General features: G+C 35.9%; 1 protein-coding gene and 1 long non-coding RNA gene across 7 annotated transcripts in view; one reads left to right on the forward strand and one right to left on the reverse strand.

Moving 5' to 3' along the window:
• Window positions 1-344: 344 nt before the first annotated feature.
• The window catches only part of LOC120457834 (nipped-B protein), a 140,766-nt gene continuing 120,682 nt past the window's right edge, over window positions 345-20,428 (reverse strand). For all 4 annotated transcript variants that reach the window (XM_039645334.2, XM_039645333.2, XM_039645335.1 and 1 more), the window contains 12 exons: window positions 10,433-10,754; window positions 10,137-10,365; window positions 9,890-10,084; window positions 8,384-8,476; window positions 7,828-8,321; window positions 5,504-5,652; window positions 5,167-5,454; window positions 1,882-2,117; window positions 1,670-1,827; window positions 954-1,608; window positions 728-895; window positions 345-652 (listed from right to left, as the gene is read on the reverse strand). In XM_039645334.2, the coding sequence (XP_039501268.1) occupies window positions 506-652; window positions 728-895; window positions 954-1,608; window positions 1,670-1,827; window positions 1,882-2,117; window positions 5,167-5,454; window positions 5,504-5,652; window positions 7,828-8,321; window positions 8,384-8,476; window positions 9,890-10,084; window positions 10,137-10,365; window positions 10,433-10,754 (3,134 nt within the window). In that variant the 3' untranslated portion in view covers window positions 345-505. The remainder of the gene's footprint in view (window positions 653-727; window positions 896-953; window positions 1,609-1,669; window positions 1,828-1,881; window positions 2,118-5,166; window positions 5,455-5,503; window positions 5,653-7,827; window positions 8,322-8,383; window positions 8,477-9,889; window positions 10,085-10,136; window positions 10,366-10,432; window positions 10,755-20,428) is intronic.
• On the forward strand, window positions 2,270-5,157 carry LOC120457835. 3 transcript variants are annotated; one of them, XR_005617096.1, is made up of 3 exons: window positions 2,270-3,519; window positions 4,727-4,857; window positions 4,908-5,157. It is a non-coding gene; the product is annotated as an uncharacterized LOC120457835 (long non-coding RNA). The 3 variants fall into 3 exon arrangements; XR_005617094.1 differs by having other exon boundaries at window positions 4,727-5,157; XR_005617095.1 differs by having other exon boundaries at window positions 2,270-3,043; window positions 4,727-5,157.

The raw sequence follows: 20,428 nt of genomic DNA on the forward strand, positions 1-20,428 counted from the left end.
ATATAAGAGAATTCGCAATTTTATTTTATCCTCTAATGCGTTGGGTCCTTTTCGTTAAATTAATCCTAGTTGCAGGATTAAAAAAAAAATTATTACAAAGCACATTCGACGGTTTTGTGCTTAAACTTATAATTACAAAGAATTAACATGTATTTTAATATGCTAAATATTCACGTATTTTTTATTTATTAAGGCATTATTTCCTTTATAGCGAATCTTTTTTATATTTATGTTATCGTATATAAAAATATCTTAATTTTTTCTTATACTCGTATAAAAATTTTGTGGCAATATTAATAAAGGAATAACTATTTTATGCTTCAAGTAGTTAAAAACTAATGCAATTCTTTTTTATCTTATTATATGCATTTTATTTGCAGTTTATATTTTTTTCGTCTTGTAATATACATGTAATTTTATTGGTGTTATATTTCAAATTTTTCTTATACACTGAAAAGAAACATTTAATTATTCAATACAGAAAATTATAATGGTTTGCTCAGGCTTATTCCGCATCACTGATTTCATCATCCGTAGAATCAATTTTTCTTCTTTTTTTTTTAGTTCGCACCTGATTTGTTTTGCGTCCACTAGGTTTTGAAGGCAAACCTGATGCCTTCACAATATGAGACATTGGCACATCAACCACATCCTAAAAAGCGCGTAATATTTTTTGGAATTATATTTTTTAATACAATTTTTAAAAAATTTCATTATTGGCACTTACCGTGACAGTTAATGAGTATCCATCACTAGCGGTGTGGGAATTTTTTGTTGAGTTTATGAATTTTACTCCATCAGAAGAAGCAGAGATATTTGAAATTGATTTATCGCGGGATTCATCAGCATCAGAGTCACCATCATCCGGATCCAGTTTTAACATCAATTGCTTAAACTAAAATCAAATTAGCAAAATATTTGAAATTTTGTGTGTTATGTGTATTGATACCTACATCAAGGTATTTAACAACAAGGTCCAATTTCTCTTCTTGAGTAAATGTAAAATTTATGTCCGTACTCAATTTCTCTTGTGACATTTGTTTCTTTATAACATCAATTGTCGTTTTCGGATTAAAATCAATAACACTTTTACGTGTTACAGCTTTTTCATATAATTTTTGTTCGGAAGGTGAATATCTTGAAATTTTACTGTCAGTAATAGCATACATTTCCTTTAAATGATCTTTTAGAATTAAAAGAAGCATACATGCTTGAGCAGATGTCATACATTTTATTATTTCCGTCATATCTTCGGGCAATCTATTAAACAACACCTGTGGGTCTTCTACATCATCAACGTCTTCTAATACATCTCCTTCCTTGTCGCTCGGTATTATATGTTCCTTAAACGTAGCGAGTAAATGTGTTCCAGCCATTGAAATTAAGAGATCAATTTGATGGATAAGATATAGAGGCTCATCTTGAACTACATAGGGAAAATAGGCAAGGTTATCAGCAATATATAACATTTGTTGTAAAGATGTTTTCTGATCGTCAAATTGTTTTGTAACTGTTTGCACCAAAGCACGCCTTTGCGGCTTAGTAGTGCGAAGAAGTGTATAAAGAAAGTCGTTTAAAGCGGTAGTTGTGTTATCTGGTCCGCGATTCCTTAAATTGTAAATTAAAGTATTAAGTATAAAGATTCAGAAATATTTTGTAAGAAACTTACGCATATCCTCTAATTATTTCCAGTTTCCCTCTGTTGTTTATTTGTAAAATTTTTTGTAGCTTAAAGCAAAGTTGTAGCCCGAATTGAACTTTCATATTAACAAATCCAGAGTATGTTTTATCAATATCTTTTAGCAGGGCATCAGCTCGATGGGCGGACTACAAATATTTATTTAAAAATTTTAAGTTAAAAAAACTTAATTTTGTACTAACCTCTATCCTATGGTCTGTGCTTAAACAAATTAAATACGGAACCATTCTAACAGGATGAACCAAACCTTGACGAAGGACAATCTGTATTACTTTAACAGCCCATAAACGAACTGTATCATCCCGATGTAGAAAGCATTCCAGAATTTCTTCTAAATATAGTTGAATTATTCGACTTGCCATGCCAGACGAAACGTCGTTCATTTCCTTAAGATCTTCGTGTTTTGATTGTTTTTCCCCTGTAATCATTAGAAAACCAAAAGTTTGAGCTTAAATATTTTTTCTCAAAAATTTCATATTATAATATTTATATTTTCATATTTTGTACATATTTTGTATTTCTTTTTATTTGTATATATATATGAAACATTTTTAATTCTTAGCGTGGAGCTGCACTTTTTAACAATTAATCATTTGATACCCAAAATAACAAATTTTGCTAGGCCATACTTTATGGGATTTTATGTTTTCGAATTATACTCGTTACATGTAGAGTAAAAAAATATACTAGATTCTTTAAAAAGTATGTAAGTATATTCTCGATCAGAATTACTAGCTGATTCATTCGAGCCATGTCCATATAAGGTTTTGTTCTCGGGAATTGTTTTATTTTTTTTTATTTTAATTATGCATACGTGGAATTCCAACTCACCCAATTGGGCGCGCCGGCTAACTACAGTTAGTTGTGTCTAAATTTATAACAATAACATACAAGGGCACAATCACATATAACAAGTGGCATACATGTCAGGGACCGAGCCTCCTCATAGGAGATCGGAGAACGAGGTCCCTCGGTTGTCTTCTGTTAAGCCACAGTGGAGGGCGAGTACTGCCCAGGGCGTTTGCCCTTAGCCTTTCATGGTCGACTCAGGTGCTTGTTAAATTCATCAAATACCGATTTAAATCTTTGTGCAGGGTGGTGTTTCGCACAAACCACTCTCAACCAGTAACCAGTCTCGCAGACCTGTTCTCCATAACCTAGGCCCCTTTGTATATACATAGTCACCTTATTTAGTCATGACATTTTACTGCGAGACCCTAGTAGTCAATAGTGCTTTGCAATCGTAGCACGTATGCGTGTAAAGTCTGCGATCCAGAGTTACTCCAAGATACTTGGCCGTGTTCGGTTCAAGTATCGGGGCCTCCTCAATATAAACAGCTGGTGGTGTGTTTGCCGCTTTTTCTCCCAATATTCCAGCGCCTGCCGCAGTCCGAGAAACTTGTTGCTTAGTCCTGTATGACTTCAGCAGCCTCAAGCTTGTAACTTGTAAAGTAATGGGCATAGTTTGTTAAACTATTAATGCATGAGAATATGTACATACGTGTGCGCACATAAAGTGGTCGGATGTCGCGGTATGCGTACAAGAGAGCTGCTGGCTCTAGAGCTATCTGCTCTCTGTCTACCCTGGAAACAGGGAGGGCTAAGCTCTGAGATCGTGTGCAAAATAATCATATGGCGTAACGTATATGGCAAACGGCCAATTTAAGGCAGAGATATAGCATTTTTGAATAAAATATATTTAGAACGTAACATTTTCAATTTAATCGCAGTAAAATTAACAAAGCTAAAGGTCTTAAGCAACACAGATCATGTGATCATTTAACGGATAGCGTATAACAGAAATGGACAAAGATGTGCAAGTAAGAAATGCACAATCCGTCGTAGACAGGATCAAAAGGATGCTTTCGATACCTGCACTGCAACGTACAGAGCCGGCATTGATGATTTTATTTAAGCAAGAAGTAAATTAGACGCCCTCTTACTTTCTGAAGTCGGTGAACATTCTATAGCCAAAACCATCAAACCGAGTGTTTGTTTAACACTTTGAAGAGCCAAAAAAAATATAAAGTAGTTTAAACCCGTACAAATGGTTCTGGCCAAGCTAATAACAACCCTATAGACAAGCAGAACACCCCAACGCCTATTGTTTCCAAGTGAAATGAAGTGCCCCCAATGTGCAAACAAACTTTAGACACACCTGCTGTTAAGGGGAAAAAGGAGCTCCCTACAATCAATACGAACTAGAATTTCAAATAGACGAAACCAGACCTTGGCCTAAGCAAAGAACAATAAATATTTGTTTCTAAATATTTTCAAAGGGCAGTTAGTTGTTAAGCTATGCTCCTAAGATTCCAATTGTGAAACGCTCTTATTAAACCACCCCTTTAAACCTTCCCCTTTATTATAACAACATTTGTTTTGGCAATAATTGTAAGAAATATATCGTCCTGAATTGCATTTTCTTGTTTCGGCCAGGTAAATGTATACCTACAAAAAGTAATTGTAAAATTTGGATTCAAGTTTTCAATGCTACGCCGTTTAAGTTGCCAAAATATAGAAATAAAGGTACTGTTAATTATTCCATTGAAAAATAATAAAATTATTATTTGAATGTAAAGTTAACTCAAAGCATTTAAATTTCGGATTAATTGAATCTTTCGGACGAGGAAGGAAGGACTAGTATACACGCTGATATTTTGGGAACAATAGAATAAAGAGTTGAAATGCCAATTATTATACTGCTAATTACTCAGCTAATTTTGGCCTATGCAGCACACCCAATATATTCTGAACCCAGTTACGGCTACCTAAAAGTCTACGTACTCGACTAAAGCGTTTTTTTGTCAATCTTTAACTGTCAACTCACTTAAACTATGTTTAATAAAACTTTTACAACTGGCTAAGAACACTTTAGGCTTATGTGTAAAGTTACCAATATAAAAAAAAGTATTATTATATGTACATCATAAATTAAAACGCTATAGTCGATTACTAAATTACTATACCCGTTATTTTGTTTTTCACACAAAATTTGATACAGGTTCTTTAATCTATTATTTTGAATAGGTAAAAATCGAAGACGATCCAAAACACGTACAAGCAAAGCAGCTGTCAACGATTAAGTGAACATTCAAAATGGCCAAGCCTGTCGTAACCTGCAAAAATTCAAAATTCGCCATACTTTTTTAACATACCTCGTATGTCTCAGGATTCTGCATTCGTAAACTTAATAATCTGTATTTTGTAGTTCCGGATATCTAGGCGTTTATATGGACATACGGTAATTGCCAGAACGACTCGGCTAGTGATCCTGATCAATAATATATATACTTTCTAAGGAAACGCTATCTTCTTCCTGTTACATCCTATTGAACGATTTTAGTATGCCCTCGTACTTTACAAGTATGGGGTAAGTTTACTTAGATTAACCATATTAGACGTAGAAATCGATATTTCATAGTCATGTGTCAGAGAATAAAATAAATAAATAAATTGGATATACTAACATTCTTTTTCCTTATTGTGCATAAACATTTCAGATTCTGTTAGATAAATCCAAATATTCCGCATGCAGATTATTTTAAAGCCGGCATCGTTGGAGATTGAGCTTAGTATTTCGCAATACAAATTTTTAAGTTCGGGTCTAGTAAGATAGTCATCGTTTAGTACACAAAATGATCCAAGCGAAATAAGTGCTTGCTTTCGAATTTCTTGATTAGTACAACGGCAGAAGAACATCAAGCAATGGAATACATCCTCACATATCGAATCAGGCAGTCCATCATTTGTTTCACCTAAAAAATATATATAATATTATCCAAAATCATGAAAAAAAGTACATACCCAACGCAATAGGAGACTTAAAATCAAAGTATCTCATTAGTATTCCGATCGTAAATAAACTTCTCCGAAAGCTGGGAGTGTAAATATTATTAACACTGTTGTTTCCTTGTATTACTTGACTTCGAGACCCATCGAGAACTCGATAAAACCTTTAAAAAGATAAATTTATATGTAAGCATTTAAAAAAATTTAGATAAACACAGAAGACAAACTGGTACACTTTCATTTTATAATTTTATTACTTTAATATCATATTTACTTATAAGATAGCGACACTATCATCGGGTAGCCGAGGTCTTAAAATTCCTTGCAGCTTTCACACATTTTATATCTGTACAAATTTACTTAAATATCTAAAAGATATGTATTATAATATAGTAGAGATATAAAATATTAAACGCTATAGTCGAGTTCCCCGAATATTTGATACCCGCTGGTGGAAGTGCGAAGGAGAAATTTTAATTCTTGTAAGCGTTATAGTGGGAGTGGCAATAAGATTTTTGGCAAATCGATAGAAATTTACAGGACTAACGGAACTGTGAAAAATATCAAAACATTTTTCAAAACGGTTTGCGGGCTTCAGAATTTAAATTTAATTAAAACAATAATAAAAAGTGTGGGCGTGGCAGTTTCGGGCGGTTTGTGAGCGTGGCAACATGTTTCGATAAACTTGCGCTGCGTCTATGTCCCTGGAGTCTGAGTCTTAACTTTCTAACTTTTATAGTACCTGATATCTCGACGTTCATACGGGCGGACAGACGGACATGGCTAGATCGACTCGACTATTGATCCTGGCCATGAATATATATACTTTATATGGTCGAAAACGCTTCCTTCTGCCTGTTACATACTTTTCAACGAATTTAGTATACCCTTCTACTTTACGAGTAACAGGTATGTACGAAATGGCAAGAAACATAGTATGTGGGAGTTACGATGGATGTGGTCAAATTTCTGCCGGCATATCGACAGCAATTTGCAAGTCGAAAAATAAAATGAAAAAATATATAACAACTTTAAAATGTGAGCGTGGCCGTTTTGGCGGCTTGTGGGCGCTAGAGTGGGCATGACAACGTTGGGAAACTAGCTAATCTTATATTTTTAGCCGTTATAGCTCCCAAGGTCACAGCGTTCATATGGACAGACAGACGGTTGAACAGGCGGACATAGCCAGATCAATTCGTCTAGTTATCCTTATCAAGAATGTATACTTTATAGAGTTGGAAACGCTTCCTTCTACCTGTTACATACTTTTCAAAGAATCAATTATACCCTTCTACTCTGTGAATAACGGGTATATCTAAATTAAATTAAATATTAGTATTTCGAAGTGTAAAAGGAATATTCAAGAACTTATCACCTTATATTCGGTTAAAAATAGAATAAATAAGAGGCTTAAGATGCGAAAATCCCAAAAACAGAATGTATCTGGAGTCTGTATGCTTAATCTCAACGTTCTAGCTTTTATAAATCCTGATATCTCGACGTTCATACGGACAGGCGGACACGGCTAGATCGACTCCGCTATTGATCCTGATGAAAAATATAGTTTATAGTTTATATGGAAGAAAACGCTTCCTTCTGCCTGTTACATACTTCTCAACGAATCTAGTATACCCTTTACGAGTAACGGGTATAATAATTTGCTTTTGTAAGCCATTTGTAAACGCTTACTACCCAAGGAAAGGGTGCCAGATTCATTTTTCCGTATTATGATAACTTATGTAGTGTCGAGAAAGAGAGTTACGATGGTTGTCGGGTTTTGCAGCCGCCAGCAGTATTGGAGACACAACCTATCTCTACGGCACCTCAGGCGTGCGATTATCTTTCCTTTCAAAGCCCGCCTCTCTCGCGCGCTCTTCATCTTGTACTCTCGCGCTTCCACCTTTGGCGATCGATCTGCTGTTCGCTCTGCATTATATGCATGCGTGCAACGATGCAAAACCTTGTTCGAACGAACAAATAAATTAGTCGTCTGTTCATTTCTCGAAAAATAGCTTTAAAAAACATATTAGCTCAACAATGGTTATTACCGACAAAAGCGTTGTGCACACCGATACTACGCATTGTCTTTGTATATAACTTCGTTATGCGTGTATGCTTATATAAATCTTTGATTATGTTAATGAAATTTTAAAATAATTTATAATCATAATTACGTCGCCGATTATCCGGCCTCACCAAATTTTAAGCTATATCCAAAATGCTAAAGATTTTGGAATATTCAATAAGCATTAAATCTTGTTTTGGTAAAATAGGATGGACAAGCATAGATAAATATTTTCAAAAATTAAACGTAAAAAAGTTTAAAGATTAATACGTACTTTTGAAAACAGTCGCGGATCAATTTAAAGTTATGTGTAATTTTATTCACAAGTGCACCCAAGCAAGAAACACAACTAGTGACTTCGGCTTGATTTCGTGAAACAACCAATAACATTAAGTGCTCTTCCAACGATGCTAAAAAGGATTCACTGGCATTATTAACCAGGGGAACTACTTTTTCGAGAATATCTGCAACTGCACATATAAACTTTGCGGCTGTGGCAGAATGACATTTTATATTGAGATATGGCTCAATTGTTATAGCATGCTTGACAAGCAGTTGGGGCCGCACTTTAGCTAGTAAATGAAGTGTGGTAATGCAACCCAGCATTCGCGAGTTATCTGTATCTTCCAACTCAATTAGTCTGTCAACTAGGCCGTCAGCTAGTTGTTGACAAGCTATCACAATATCCATTGGTGGCTCTGTATTCTTTTTAATAAGTTCTTGAGCGAATCCCTCCGACTTCAGCATATTATCTCTTGGCTTAAATATCTATATTAAAGGAAAAATAAATATAAATTATTAAAGGTTTTTAAGTTATTTTTTTTACTTACACTCATTAGAAGACCCTCCAACCAAGTAGTTCCAGTATCATGTGAAGTATTTACCACGTCTATTATATGATTTATTTTCCTTTGTATTCCAATCTAAGCAACAAGTTATGCCGTAAGAATTATTTAAAACGTTAACTTAATTATAATTAGGTTTAAAATTTGTCTAATATACTTTTTCTTTCTGTAAGCAAGATAAAACGCCATAGTCGAGTTCTTATCGATACTATCAGATACTCGTTATTTAGAAAATGCTTTTGAATTTTTATGCTTATTCTCAACCTTCGTTCCCAAAATCTCGACGTTCATACGGAAGAATATTGCCAGATCGACTCGGCTAGTGATCCCATAAGTTAATAATTTTGCTGCATGTGCTGCTTATTTCAAATCAATTGCGTTTGAGTTAAAATAAGCCGTCTTTGCCGAACAATGTGAACCGCGAAGGTTTTGAAAGTCTAGAAGGTCTAGAGCCGGTTCGCCCTCAATAACAAACATTTTTAAATAATAAAAGATTAAGATAAAAACTAGTTATACCCGTTACTCGTAGAGTAAAAGGGTATACTAGATTCGTTGAAAAGTATGTAACAGGCAGAAGGAAGCGTTTCCGGCCATATAAAGTATATATATTCTTGTCCGTCTGTCCGTCTGGCCGTCTGGCCGTCTGGCCGTCTGTCCGTCTGTCCGTCTGTCCGTATGAACGTCGAGATCTCAGGAACTACAAAAGCTAGAAAGTTGAGATTGAGTATACAGACTCCAGGGACATAGACGCAGCGCAAGTTTGTCGATTCAGGTTGCCACGCCCACTCTAACGCCCACAAACCGCCCAAAACTGCCACGCCCACATTTTTGAAAAATGTTTTGATATTTTTTCATTTTTGTATTAGTCTTGTAAATTTCTATCTATTTGCCAAAAAACTTTTGGCCACGCCCACAAACCGCCAAAAACTGTCCTTCGCACTTACACTAGCTGAGTAACGGGTATCAGATAGTCGGGGAACTCGACTATAGCGTTCTCTCTTGTTTTGAATTTACATCCTTCTCTTAAGACTGTGTCACCAAAAGCCAATTTACCAAATGCCTAGTTCTCTTCGATCATGTATTCTATTTTTTTTATTTAGAATTTAGTGGGTGGTGCACCTGCCAAATAACTTACGTCGAACTTAATATTTCTCGTAATAAACAGAACTATACCACCGAATTTAAACCATGACTGGTACAGAGTATACAATTATATTAAATGAAATATAAAAGCTAGAATTTCGGACACTTTAAAGCAGTTATGTTCTGATGAGAATAACAATCTGATTTGTTTAAGAAATGAACATCTGTCCAAACTAAGATCGAAATCGCGCGAGCTATAAATAATAGAGATCGCGTACAATCTCAAGAATAGTCACTTTCCGGACCTGAACTAGCGGTCTCTGTTGTTAAATAAATTCCTTTTGATACTTAAAATTTAAAGTGATATATTTATTAAAATTAATCTACAAAGTAAATATTGGTACGTACTTTGTCATTTTTAATGCACGGTGTAAACCACATTTTCATAAAAACTTCAGTAACAAGTTTTTGAATTCCTTCTTCGTCATGAACACGTCGTATCATTTTAACACAAATTTCGGGAATTTTAGCAAAATCTGGATATTCTAAACAAATATCTCGCAATATTTTAATGACCCTTTTTCGTACGGAGACACCAGTATCCTACAAGAAATTATTTCTTTTACGTTATGAAAACTTTTTTTTTGTATATTACCAAAATACGAGTGGACAGCATATCATAATACTGATCGATTAGATCTTGATTACTAAGAACAAATTTTCCAACCAAATCTACTGCAGCTTCTCGTACCGAAATAGCCGTGTCTAAGAATTTCTGATTAACTCCCATTTGCATATCTTTTCGTTTTAGGACCAATGGATCAACTTCCACAATGTTGGCAAGACATTTCATTGCACGTGTTCTTACTGCTATCGACGGTTCACTGTGTCATACCAAAAATGTACAATTAGTAGAACTTCAAAAACGGACAGCACTTAATATATACTCACTTTACGACTAAAATAATTTTTTTTAGGCATCCATCAAAAGATTGACTGAAGGGCCTTTTGGTGGCCAGATATTGCGCTATTAACTGTGCGTTATTATAATCTATGTATGTTTTGATGTGCTGATTAGATGAGTGGTTTTGTTCTCCGAAAACTGAAAATGGCTTAATTTTGTTGATAAAATATTGCTTTCTAGCTTCTAAAGCATTAAAAATTTGTATATTTAATTCAAAATTATTGCTCTCCATACAGTGAATTCCTTTTTTTTTTGTATCCGTATCTGTTTCATCGCACGATCCAGAATCCGACGTATCCATATATTCACCTTGAATAAAGAAACAAATATATTTATATATAAAATAAGCTTAATTTATTGTAAATAAACAACTTAGGGTTTGAACATTGGAAGCCAAGTCAACGTTTTTATCATATCGATAAAAATCGGCCAGACAAATATAATGAAAATAATCATCAGATATCCGTTAGTGAGCTAATAGACAAGCTAGAGACAACAAAAATTAATCGACAAATTGTTCCAAAGTATGGGTTTTGGGTTCTTCGTTGACGTTAAAATAGGTGTGGAGAGGTGCGTTTGGCATATCAGTAGAAATCGCCAATGCAACTAATTAAATGAAACAAATGTTGGCCCAGCATAACCCAATCCGTGTAGGTGTACTAGATTCGTTGAGAAGTATGTACAGTTAAAAGGAACCGTTTCTTTATTAGGATCAATAGCAAAATCGATCTGGCCATGTCCGTCCGTATGAACGTCGGGATCTTAGGAACTTTAAAAGCTAGAAAGTAGAGAAAGTTGATGCAAACTCTAGAGACAGTGAAATTTGTTAATCTGTGCAAGCGTCATTTATTAAGTCGGACATAATTCAGCTAATCAAAACACCAATACACTGGTGGTAAACAGTGACATATATTTTCGCATAACACAATTGTCGGCAAAACAATTTACTCTTGTGCTTGAGTTTACCGCAAAACTTATAACCGTGTTGTAAAACGATGATTTTGTTCTTCTTTGTCGCGCTTATTTAATAAAAAAGCGCATAGCAGCAAAAGCTCCAGGTGTTTTTTTACATTTCATCCTCTTCGGTTATAATCATTTAAATTACATTAAAACTTGTATGCTTGCTGCATAAATCTATGCCTTTTTGATAGTAAAACAAGAGAGAACGCCATAGTCGAGTTCCCCGACTATCTGATACTTGTTACTCAGTGAAAGTGCGAAGAAGAGTCTTCAGCACTGACAGTTTTTGGCGGTTTGTGGACGTTAGAGTGGGCGTGGCAAAAAGTTTTTTGGCAAATCGATAAAAATTTACAAGACTAATACAAAAATGAAAAAATATCAAAACATTTTTCAAAAGTGTGGGAGTGGCAGTTTTGGGCGGTTTGTGGGCGTTAGAGTGGGCGTGGCAAAAAGTTTTTCGGCAGATTGATAGAAATTTATAAAACTAATAAAAAAATGAAAAAATAACGAAACATTTTTCAAAATTGTGGACATGGCAGTTTTTGGCGGTTTGTAGGGGTTAGGGTGGGCGTGGCAACATGAATCGACAAACTTGCGCTGCGTCCATGTCTCTGGAGTCTGTATGCTTAGTCTGAACTTTCTAGTTTTTGTAGTTCCTGAGATCTCAGCGTTCATACGGACGGACAGACAGACGGACAGACGAACGGACAGACGGACATGGCCAAATCGACTCGACTATTGATCCTGAACAAGAATATATATACTTTATATGGTCGGAAACGCTTCCTACCCGAGTAACGGGCATAAAAACATATCGGCAGCGTACTCAGGGGTACTCAGGGAGCCGTGATAGCCGCAGCTGTACCGTCTCTTTTTCCGCCATCTTCAACACGTGGAATACTGTATATAAGTTAACACAAGCTAAGCAGAATCAAATCAGCCAAATGCGCGTGCAACAAAGGTTCCACATCCAATGGCGGCGTAACTTGATCCGCGCATCTAACAGCCGACGAAGAAGGTCACGAGGCGCACGGTCAGCAGATCCGTACGCCAAGTAACCGCTACAGAACGGCACGAGGCGCATGGTCAGCGTTCTCCCGCGACGATGCCAGGTATACATAGCTTTCGTTAGGAAAGGACATGTAAGCTTAAGTTAGTTTTTAGAGAACCGCAAACATATCAAAACGTATTATAATAGTTTGATAAGCGCACATACTCCGTAACTAAACAGTATCGTTAAATTAAAACGGTAATTTCGGAAATATGATCGTGGAAAAAATAATAAAAAACGCTTTAAAACAGTTCCACTGACATTAAAACAACAGTGATTTAAAACAAAACAACAACAAATGTTTTGATATTTTTTCATTTTTGTATTGGTCTTGTAAATTTCTATCGATTTGCCAAAAAACTTGTTGCCACGCCCACTCCAACGCCCACAAACCGCAAAAGGTTGCCACGCCCACACTTTTAAAAAATGTTTTGATATTTTTTCATTTTTGTATTGGTCTTGTAAATTTATATCGATTTGCAAAAGAACTTTTTGCCACGCCCGCTCTAACGCCCACAAACCTCCAAAAACTGTCAGTGTTGAAGACTCTCCTTCGCACTTCCACTAGCTGAGTAACGGGTATCAGATAGTCGGGGAACTCGACTATAGCGTTCTCTCTTGTTTTTGTATTAGTCTTGTAAATTTCTATCGATTTGCCAAAAAAAACTTTTGTCACGCACACTCTAACGCCCACAAACCGCCAAAAACTGCCAGTTTTGAAGACTCTCCTTCGCACTTTCACTGAGTAACGGGTATCAGATAGTCGGTTAACTCGACTATGGCGTTCTCTCTTGTTTTAATTAAGAAGTTAAACCACTGCTAGAAAACGACATCATTCGACCATCAAGATTGCTCTACCATAACACTATTTCGGTGGTCGATCAAAAAGGTGTCAATGAATTCGGCCATAAAAGGAAAAGAATGGTCATAGATTTCAGGAAACTAAATAAAAAACCGTGAGTGATTAAAACCCCTAATATTTCTTCAATACTAGCAAGCATGGGTGAGGTTCAGTATTTTACAACACTGAACCTGAAGTCAGGCTTCCACCAAATTGAACTGGCGGAAAGGGATAGAGAAAAATCCGCTTTTCTGTAATCAATGGGAAGTATAAGTTTGGCAGGCTCCAAGTTCTTTCAAAAGAGCCCAGAGTGTCCAGAGGTGGAATTCAAAGTTCACAAGAAAAGTACAAGCCTAAATTTTTGAATTCCGAGAACCCTTTTTGCACTTAGATCACTTCTAGGGTAAGCCAATTATTATAGGTGTTTTATCAAGGGATTGGCTAATATCGCCAGACCCCTAAATGGAGTAACGAAAAAAATTTCGTGAACAAGAGCTTCTAGCCATTGTTTGGGCTTTACGAAATTTAAGAAATGAAACCTCAACATCTATACAGATCATCAGCCAATGACATACGCTGTGTCCGATAAGAATCCCAATGCCAAAAAAAAAGAGCTGGAAAGCCTTTATTGACGAGCATAATGCAAACATAATTTATAAAGCTGACAAGAAAAATTATGTAGCCGATGCGAAGAATAAGTAACCTACACTATAGAGACCACTGGCAAACCAGTAAACTGCATCAGGAATCAAATAATAATACCATTGCGATCTACCGATCCTTGATTTTATACACCACACACCGATCGCACTTTTCCCGTCAACAACATTTCGATACTAAAAGTATTTGGTAACTGACATCCCAGTTAAATGTTGAGCAAATAATTCGTGACTATTTTTTTCATAACATGTCCGAACTAACAGCAGAAATCGTAGAAATTTTATAGTCTGCTCAAGGGGTAAGTATGACCAACATCCAAAAAAAACAGATATAGGGCGAAAAGCTAATTCCCACCTGCGCAGGAGAGCGTTTATTTTTTACAGACCAATAATACTTTTGAACGTGTGTTGATAAATTCTCAAAGATTGCTGCGACTCAGCCAATTTGCTCAAGAGCAAACGTAGACGTCAAAAACCCGATTTTGCAACTTATAAATATTTATCCCAGCATTAACACTGCGACAATGAAAAGTCTCTTAATTTTGAGACGATAAAATCGATCTTGTCCAAAATTAACATTTCACATTGCAAATACAACTCCCTCACACAGTGTTTCAAACGGTCAAGTCAAAAGGTTTCACAGCAGAAATTGCTCATTGTATAACACTTGACACACAGTTAAGCGACACATTGATCTGATTCTGCATTCAACAATCGAATATAATAAAACAATCTGTTCAAACAATGTGGAAACAGGGCTGCAGGTAAAAGCACAGTCTAAACAAATCGCACAGGAAAATAAAAACAGGGAATAGGACATAATCAAAAAATAAGAACTTAGTATAAGGAAATAAAAATAGAACAGAAGTTAAAATTTTTTCCTTTTTTTATCTTAGACTAACAACAATACTGGTTGCGCTTTAATAAAGACATTTACGACTTCAACAATTAAACTGAAAAATAACACACTTTCGACCTATGTACATACCTGTAACAAACGGGGACATAACCATTTGGTACTGCGCAATGACATTGGACACTTTGACAGACTAATTACGATTTTTAAGGTGAACCATAGAAACGCACGTAATATAAACTTGCTTGGGACAACCCTGAAGGTTTTAGCAGGAACTCCTGATTTCGATGACTGGGAACAGATTAAGTTTAGGCAAACACAGCTAACCGATCCAAAACCGAATGAAACAGAAATGCCTCGGTAGTCGAATTCGTAAGAATTTTACGATTGATTTAAAAAGTGCACTTTTGTCTAGCCGAAATGAAATTTAAATGCCTTTTTTTATATCAAATCAGATCTGATTTACTAAGGGGGAAAAAAATGGTTCATTCCACATAACCACAATATCATTCTGCCACTTAGTTATTTTATAAACAACTTATTTCTGACCCCACCCCTCAAATTTGACAAAAATTTCGATTTCACAAGGGTAAGTACGTCGCCAAAAGTTATCGCGAAGGTTGCCATACTGTTGGTGAAACGAAACAGGCAGGTAAAAATACTTATACAATATAAAAGAAATTATTAATTCATTTAATTCTGCCTTCTGGCTTCAAAACAAGCAATTGCAAGTATAAGAATAATTTTTTCACGTTGTCTGATTTTGAAATATTCTTATAGCAAAAGATAGCAACAAATTTTTGAAAATAAAAGCACCCTAAAACGTAACCGAAAGATTTGGCCGAAATCGAATTCGAAAAAAAATTACGATTACCGGAGCCAGACACTAAATTTCAGACAAGACTCAATAAACTAACAAAAATAGTTAACTCAATTAGCAAAACAGACAAAACAATTCTAGCAAAAAATAGAATGATTATCTCAGAGTAACAGAACTTAATCCTTGCCGTTACACTTAAAAAAAAACTTCATCATCCCAGTAATGTTCAGCAACGTTGATGTTAAGGAGATGACTTTTAAGAATTTCACTAATATTAGCATACCAGATGTATTAGATGTAGATTCTATTAAAACATTTCAAAATAATGACATTTTGTATTTCCTAAATATGTATCCCATACCTAAGTTAGCATGTAAATAATAATTATATTTTTCGTGCAACATTCTGGAAAATTTCTTAAGATTTAAGTACTCCACTCCGTACACCATATTGCGGACTCCAAAGAAGTGATTCAAGAATCTGACGGACTATCGAAATGTTTTTACCTAGTCATGTTTTTGGTCACGTAAGGATCATCAAATTCAATTACTCTTTTTGTAAAGCCACGCATACCCCTTGCTCATTAACTGTCCATAAATTGTGTTTTTCTGAATGTAAGTCGCATTCATAAGCTTGACATTACTAAAAGACATAAGCTTACACATAATGCCATTCAAGTTTGTTGATGTTATCGTTGGTAGGGTTAGCAAGTGCGTTAATCGGGTTGATCGACTGATAGGCAATAGAACACTTGCCCTATGTAGGAAACGGAAAGGACAATGAACTAGGATGTGTTTAATGTCTAACTGGTGATGGTTGCAAAGACGTTTGGAGCTTTATGATTTCGGAGTTGAAATTTTGACTTGAGATTGTTTTACACGTTACTCGTGGAGTAAAAGGGTATACTAGATTTGTTGAAAAGTATGTAACAGGCAGAAGGAAGCGTTTCCGACCATATAAAGTATATTTATGATCAATTTATTCAAGGATCAATAGCCGAGTAAATTTGCCATGCACACTCTTACGCCCACAAACAACCAAAAACTGTCAGTGTTGAAGAGCCTTCTTCGCACTTCCACTGAGTAACGGTTTTCACTTGATTTACTTGATTCTTTACTAGGACTTTATAGAATTCAATTGCGTTCAAGAAAATGGTATAAAAAAATTTTTTTCTAAATGATTGATATGTGCGTGGTTAATTCGTGGATTTTATACCGTCGTAAGTCAGATCAATATATGCCACTGTTCGACTTCAAGCTTTATATAACTGAGCACCTGTGCAAGGCAGGAAAAATAAAAAGGCGCGGGCGCAAATGAGGCACCAGGATTTTCCCCTAAATTCTGTTCGAGAGGACACAATTGGACATTTTCCCACTTAGAAAAAAAATAGGAAACTCTGCCAAAACGATTGTTCCTTCCGATCATTCACCTTTTGCGAGAAATGCAATGTATTTTTATGTTATAATGAGAAAAGAAACTGTTTTGCCGACTTTCACATGATTGCATAGAGAGCCATTTTTTTCCCCACAAACTAAGGCCCCAAAAAAACAATTTTTCCAAATATATGTTATTTTCATCTAAATAAAACAATATTTACATAAATCAATATTTCTATGCTCATGCAGTAGAGGGTTAAATGGGACCCACATACCCAAGCGCATTAAGTTCGCTAAGCAACATTTAAATTGTAAGTTTACAGTCAAATGACAGCAAGGTAGTTATTTTTGGTGGCAATGGATCTCTAAGATGGTTGAACAAAAGTTTCAGTACATTTTAAAGTTTATGGAAATAGGGAGGGATGATGTGTGGGTTTCCTTAAGGGCAATGATGTGTTTAACCCATTTTAATTAGTATTTTAAGTTGGGAGTCCTACCAATTGTAAGGGCAGTTTTGTTATCGGATTTATTGGTGATTTCTTGTTGTGTTTTGAAGACTGGGCATGTTCTGTTTTTGGAGTTGTGGGTGTATGCGGTCTGTTCTTCGTTACAATTTGTGCATTTTGTACACTTTTCAGTAGTATTTGGGTCGAGGTGGTAGTCGTCGCGGCAGTTTTAGAAAGACTTGTTGTTATTACAAGTTTGGTACAATTGCCCAAATCCAAAGCAGTTATTACATCTTGTTACATACACAAGGATTGTTGTTCCTTGATAGCCAAACATTATATATTAAGGGAGTTCGTGAGAATAAATGTCAATATAACAAGGCCGGTTTCATTGAGATTTCCATTTTCTTTTTTCAAAATTTTTTTATTTTAGTTACATGTTGATGTGCAAGTTCTTAGTATAACATTTTCGGTTGTTCCTTGCAGATCATTTAAGTGGATTACCTCTTTTGTTGAGTTAAGAGAGTTGTGGAGACTTATGGTAACTTATGGGAGCAACAGATTTTAGATGCATAAGTCTTTTAGCCTGACTTCTTCTCCGCAGGCGCAATCTATTTGTTTTTTGATTAGAAATGGAGATACGTTTGTAATGTCGAGAACTGGATCGGATCTGGATATACTCATGAATTTGGTCGGCCCTCAGTCGGGCGGATCTGCCATCTTGGTGTTGCTGTTTATATGTCGCGCAGGTTATTTTTCGGTTGTATTAATTTACTAGTGCCGGTTGTAACTGTAGATATTAAGATTTATTGTTTGTTTTGGCTTGGCAAAACTATGACACAACTGAACTCAAGAAGAGTACGATTGTGACTACGATGGCAAGAAATGTAATTATTAGTTATAATTTAAGATAAACTGCGTGCATAAGTAAACAAGAAAAAGAAAGTTCGTAATAAATGAATCCTTGGCTTCCTTGTGGGGCGCCGGATGTGACTCGGAGAATACAAGAACCAGTATTTTTAAAAATCGGGCCCTTTTGCTTCGGCCATTCAAATAACTTAAAATTCGGTTTAAATAATTATTTAGGAACGTTAGGAATTTAGTTCCCTTTTCAGAAATGAATGATTAACATAGTCAAATGATAAACTTTATGTCAGTGAAATTCACATGTTTTTAAGTTATTTTTTAAATAATTTATTACAAAGGAAGTACGTTCCGAAGGCTCAGTGGTCGTTGATCTGCATTTTATAACACCGTGCTGACATGGTGATGCTGCAAATGGGTAGGGATAATTTTTTGCATCCAATTTGTTCCTTTCTTTTAATGTTAAGAAATCATAATCGACTCCTTAAATATATGAGGGAACTGTAAAGTTTCCAAGTTAGAGTTTCCAACAGTTTCAGAAGAGGCTTGCACAAGGCTTCCACACAGAACCTATGCGCCCATCAAGGAAATTCGTCGGGAAATAGAAAATAGACAAGCTTAACACGCTGAAGATCCGAAATAAGTGGGCTTTTGTTTAGAAAGGAACAAAATATTAAATTCGACTTAGATATATCGAGCACGTCCATAAACATATCTTGTGCTATAGGGGAAGAGGTTTTTGATTTTTCTTTTATGTAGAACGCATAACCAAGTATATTAATCTCATATATATAAGATAAGATAAAATATATTGGGAATTTAGAAGACGCAGAATGTAAACGCAACTGATATAAAAAAAACTATCGGAAAGTGAAAGCCGTACGTATGTGAACTCCCCTTCTGAAGGGACATTTCGTGCATGTATATTGTGTACATATCTGGGAACACTTTGGAGTTTAGGATCTCCGGCAGTGGTCTAACTAGATGAGAGAAGCTTAATTACCACGGGCCCTTTTAACTTCGAGCTCTTTTACCACCGTAGTATTTCGCGGAAAATCATCAGAACATATCTTGGAAAAAAACTCGTTAGGGACAGTTGTCCTGAGATATTATGCTTTTATTTTGTCTTGTATATAAGACACAAACTTAAAATGATGTTTAATCAGGGGAAAGTAGAGAAACGAAAATTAGTTTTGGAACCACCGATGTGTTTTGGACTACATATTGTGCTTCTGAAGGGACCCTGGTTGTCAACCCAGTGAAGATAAATCAGAATCTCTAGCAATCTCAAGCTACATACCCTCCACCACTGATTTAGCTGCCTTTGATTGTTTGCTGCTATCGACAACTGATCACTTGGCGGAGGCTGCGGGCTTACGCCCAGAATCTTTTTTGCGCTTCGGAGATTTCTCTAATAGCATAAGGCTATTATACCCGCACGAAAACTCTCTCTAGCTACGCCATAGCTGATCAGCATCAGCCCCTGCAAGTTGTCTCTTAAATTATTATGCTCGTTACTTGTACAGTAAAAGGGTGTATAAGATTCGGTGGAAAGTAGGTAATAGGTAGAATTTACAGAGTGTATATGTCGGAGAATGGAATATTCTTGATTATTCTTAGTATTAGAATTTGGTCGTCAGAGAACTTATATAGCCACACAAGCGCAAGCAGCCTGTGCAGTGCACTAACTGCCAAGAATATGGCCACACCAAAGCGTACTGCACCCTAAAATCTATCTGCGTTGTTTGCAGCGATGCTCACAGTACCGCAAACTGTCCCAAGAACAAGGACGACAGCTCAATTAAATTATGCAGCAACTGTGGCGAAAACTACACTGCCAACTGGCGAGGATGCATTGTTTACAAGGAACTTAAGTGTCGCCTAAACAAACGAGTGACTTCAGTTCGTGATCGTACCACACCAGCAATTCACAAAGCAATGGAACCGAGTACAACTAACATCCCTCTGTCTACCAGCTACCGAACAGCGCCAAATATTTCCTTTGCAAGTGCACTAAAATCAGGGATCCAAACACCAGCAGCGGACACCCCCATTCATCAAACAAACACTCACGATAACATGCAACAGCAGCCAATTGGCGTTGAAGCGA

This window comes from Drosophila santomea, unplaced genomic scaffold, assembly GCF_016746245.2.
Source record: "Drosophila santomea strain STO CAGO 1482 unplaced genomic scaffold, Prin_Dsan_1.1 Segkk83_quiver_pilon_scaf, whole genome shotgun sequence".
Lineage (NCBI taxonomy): Eukaryota > Metazoa > Arthropoda > Insecta > Diptera > Drosophilidae > Drosophila > Drosophila santomea.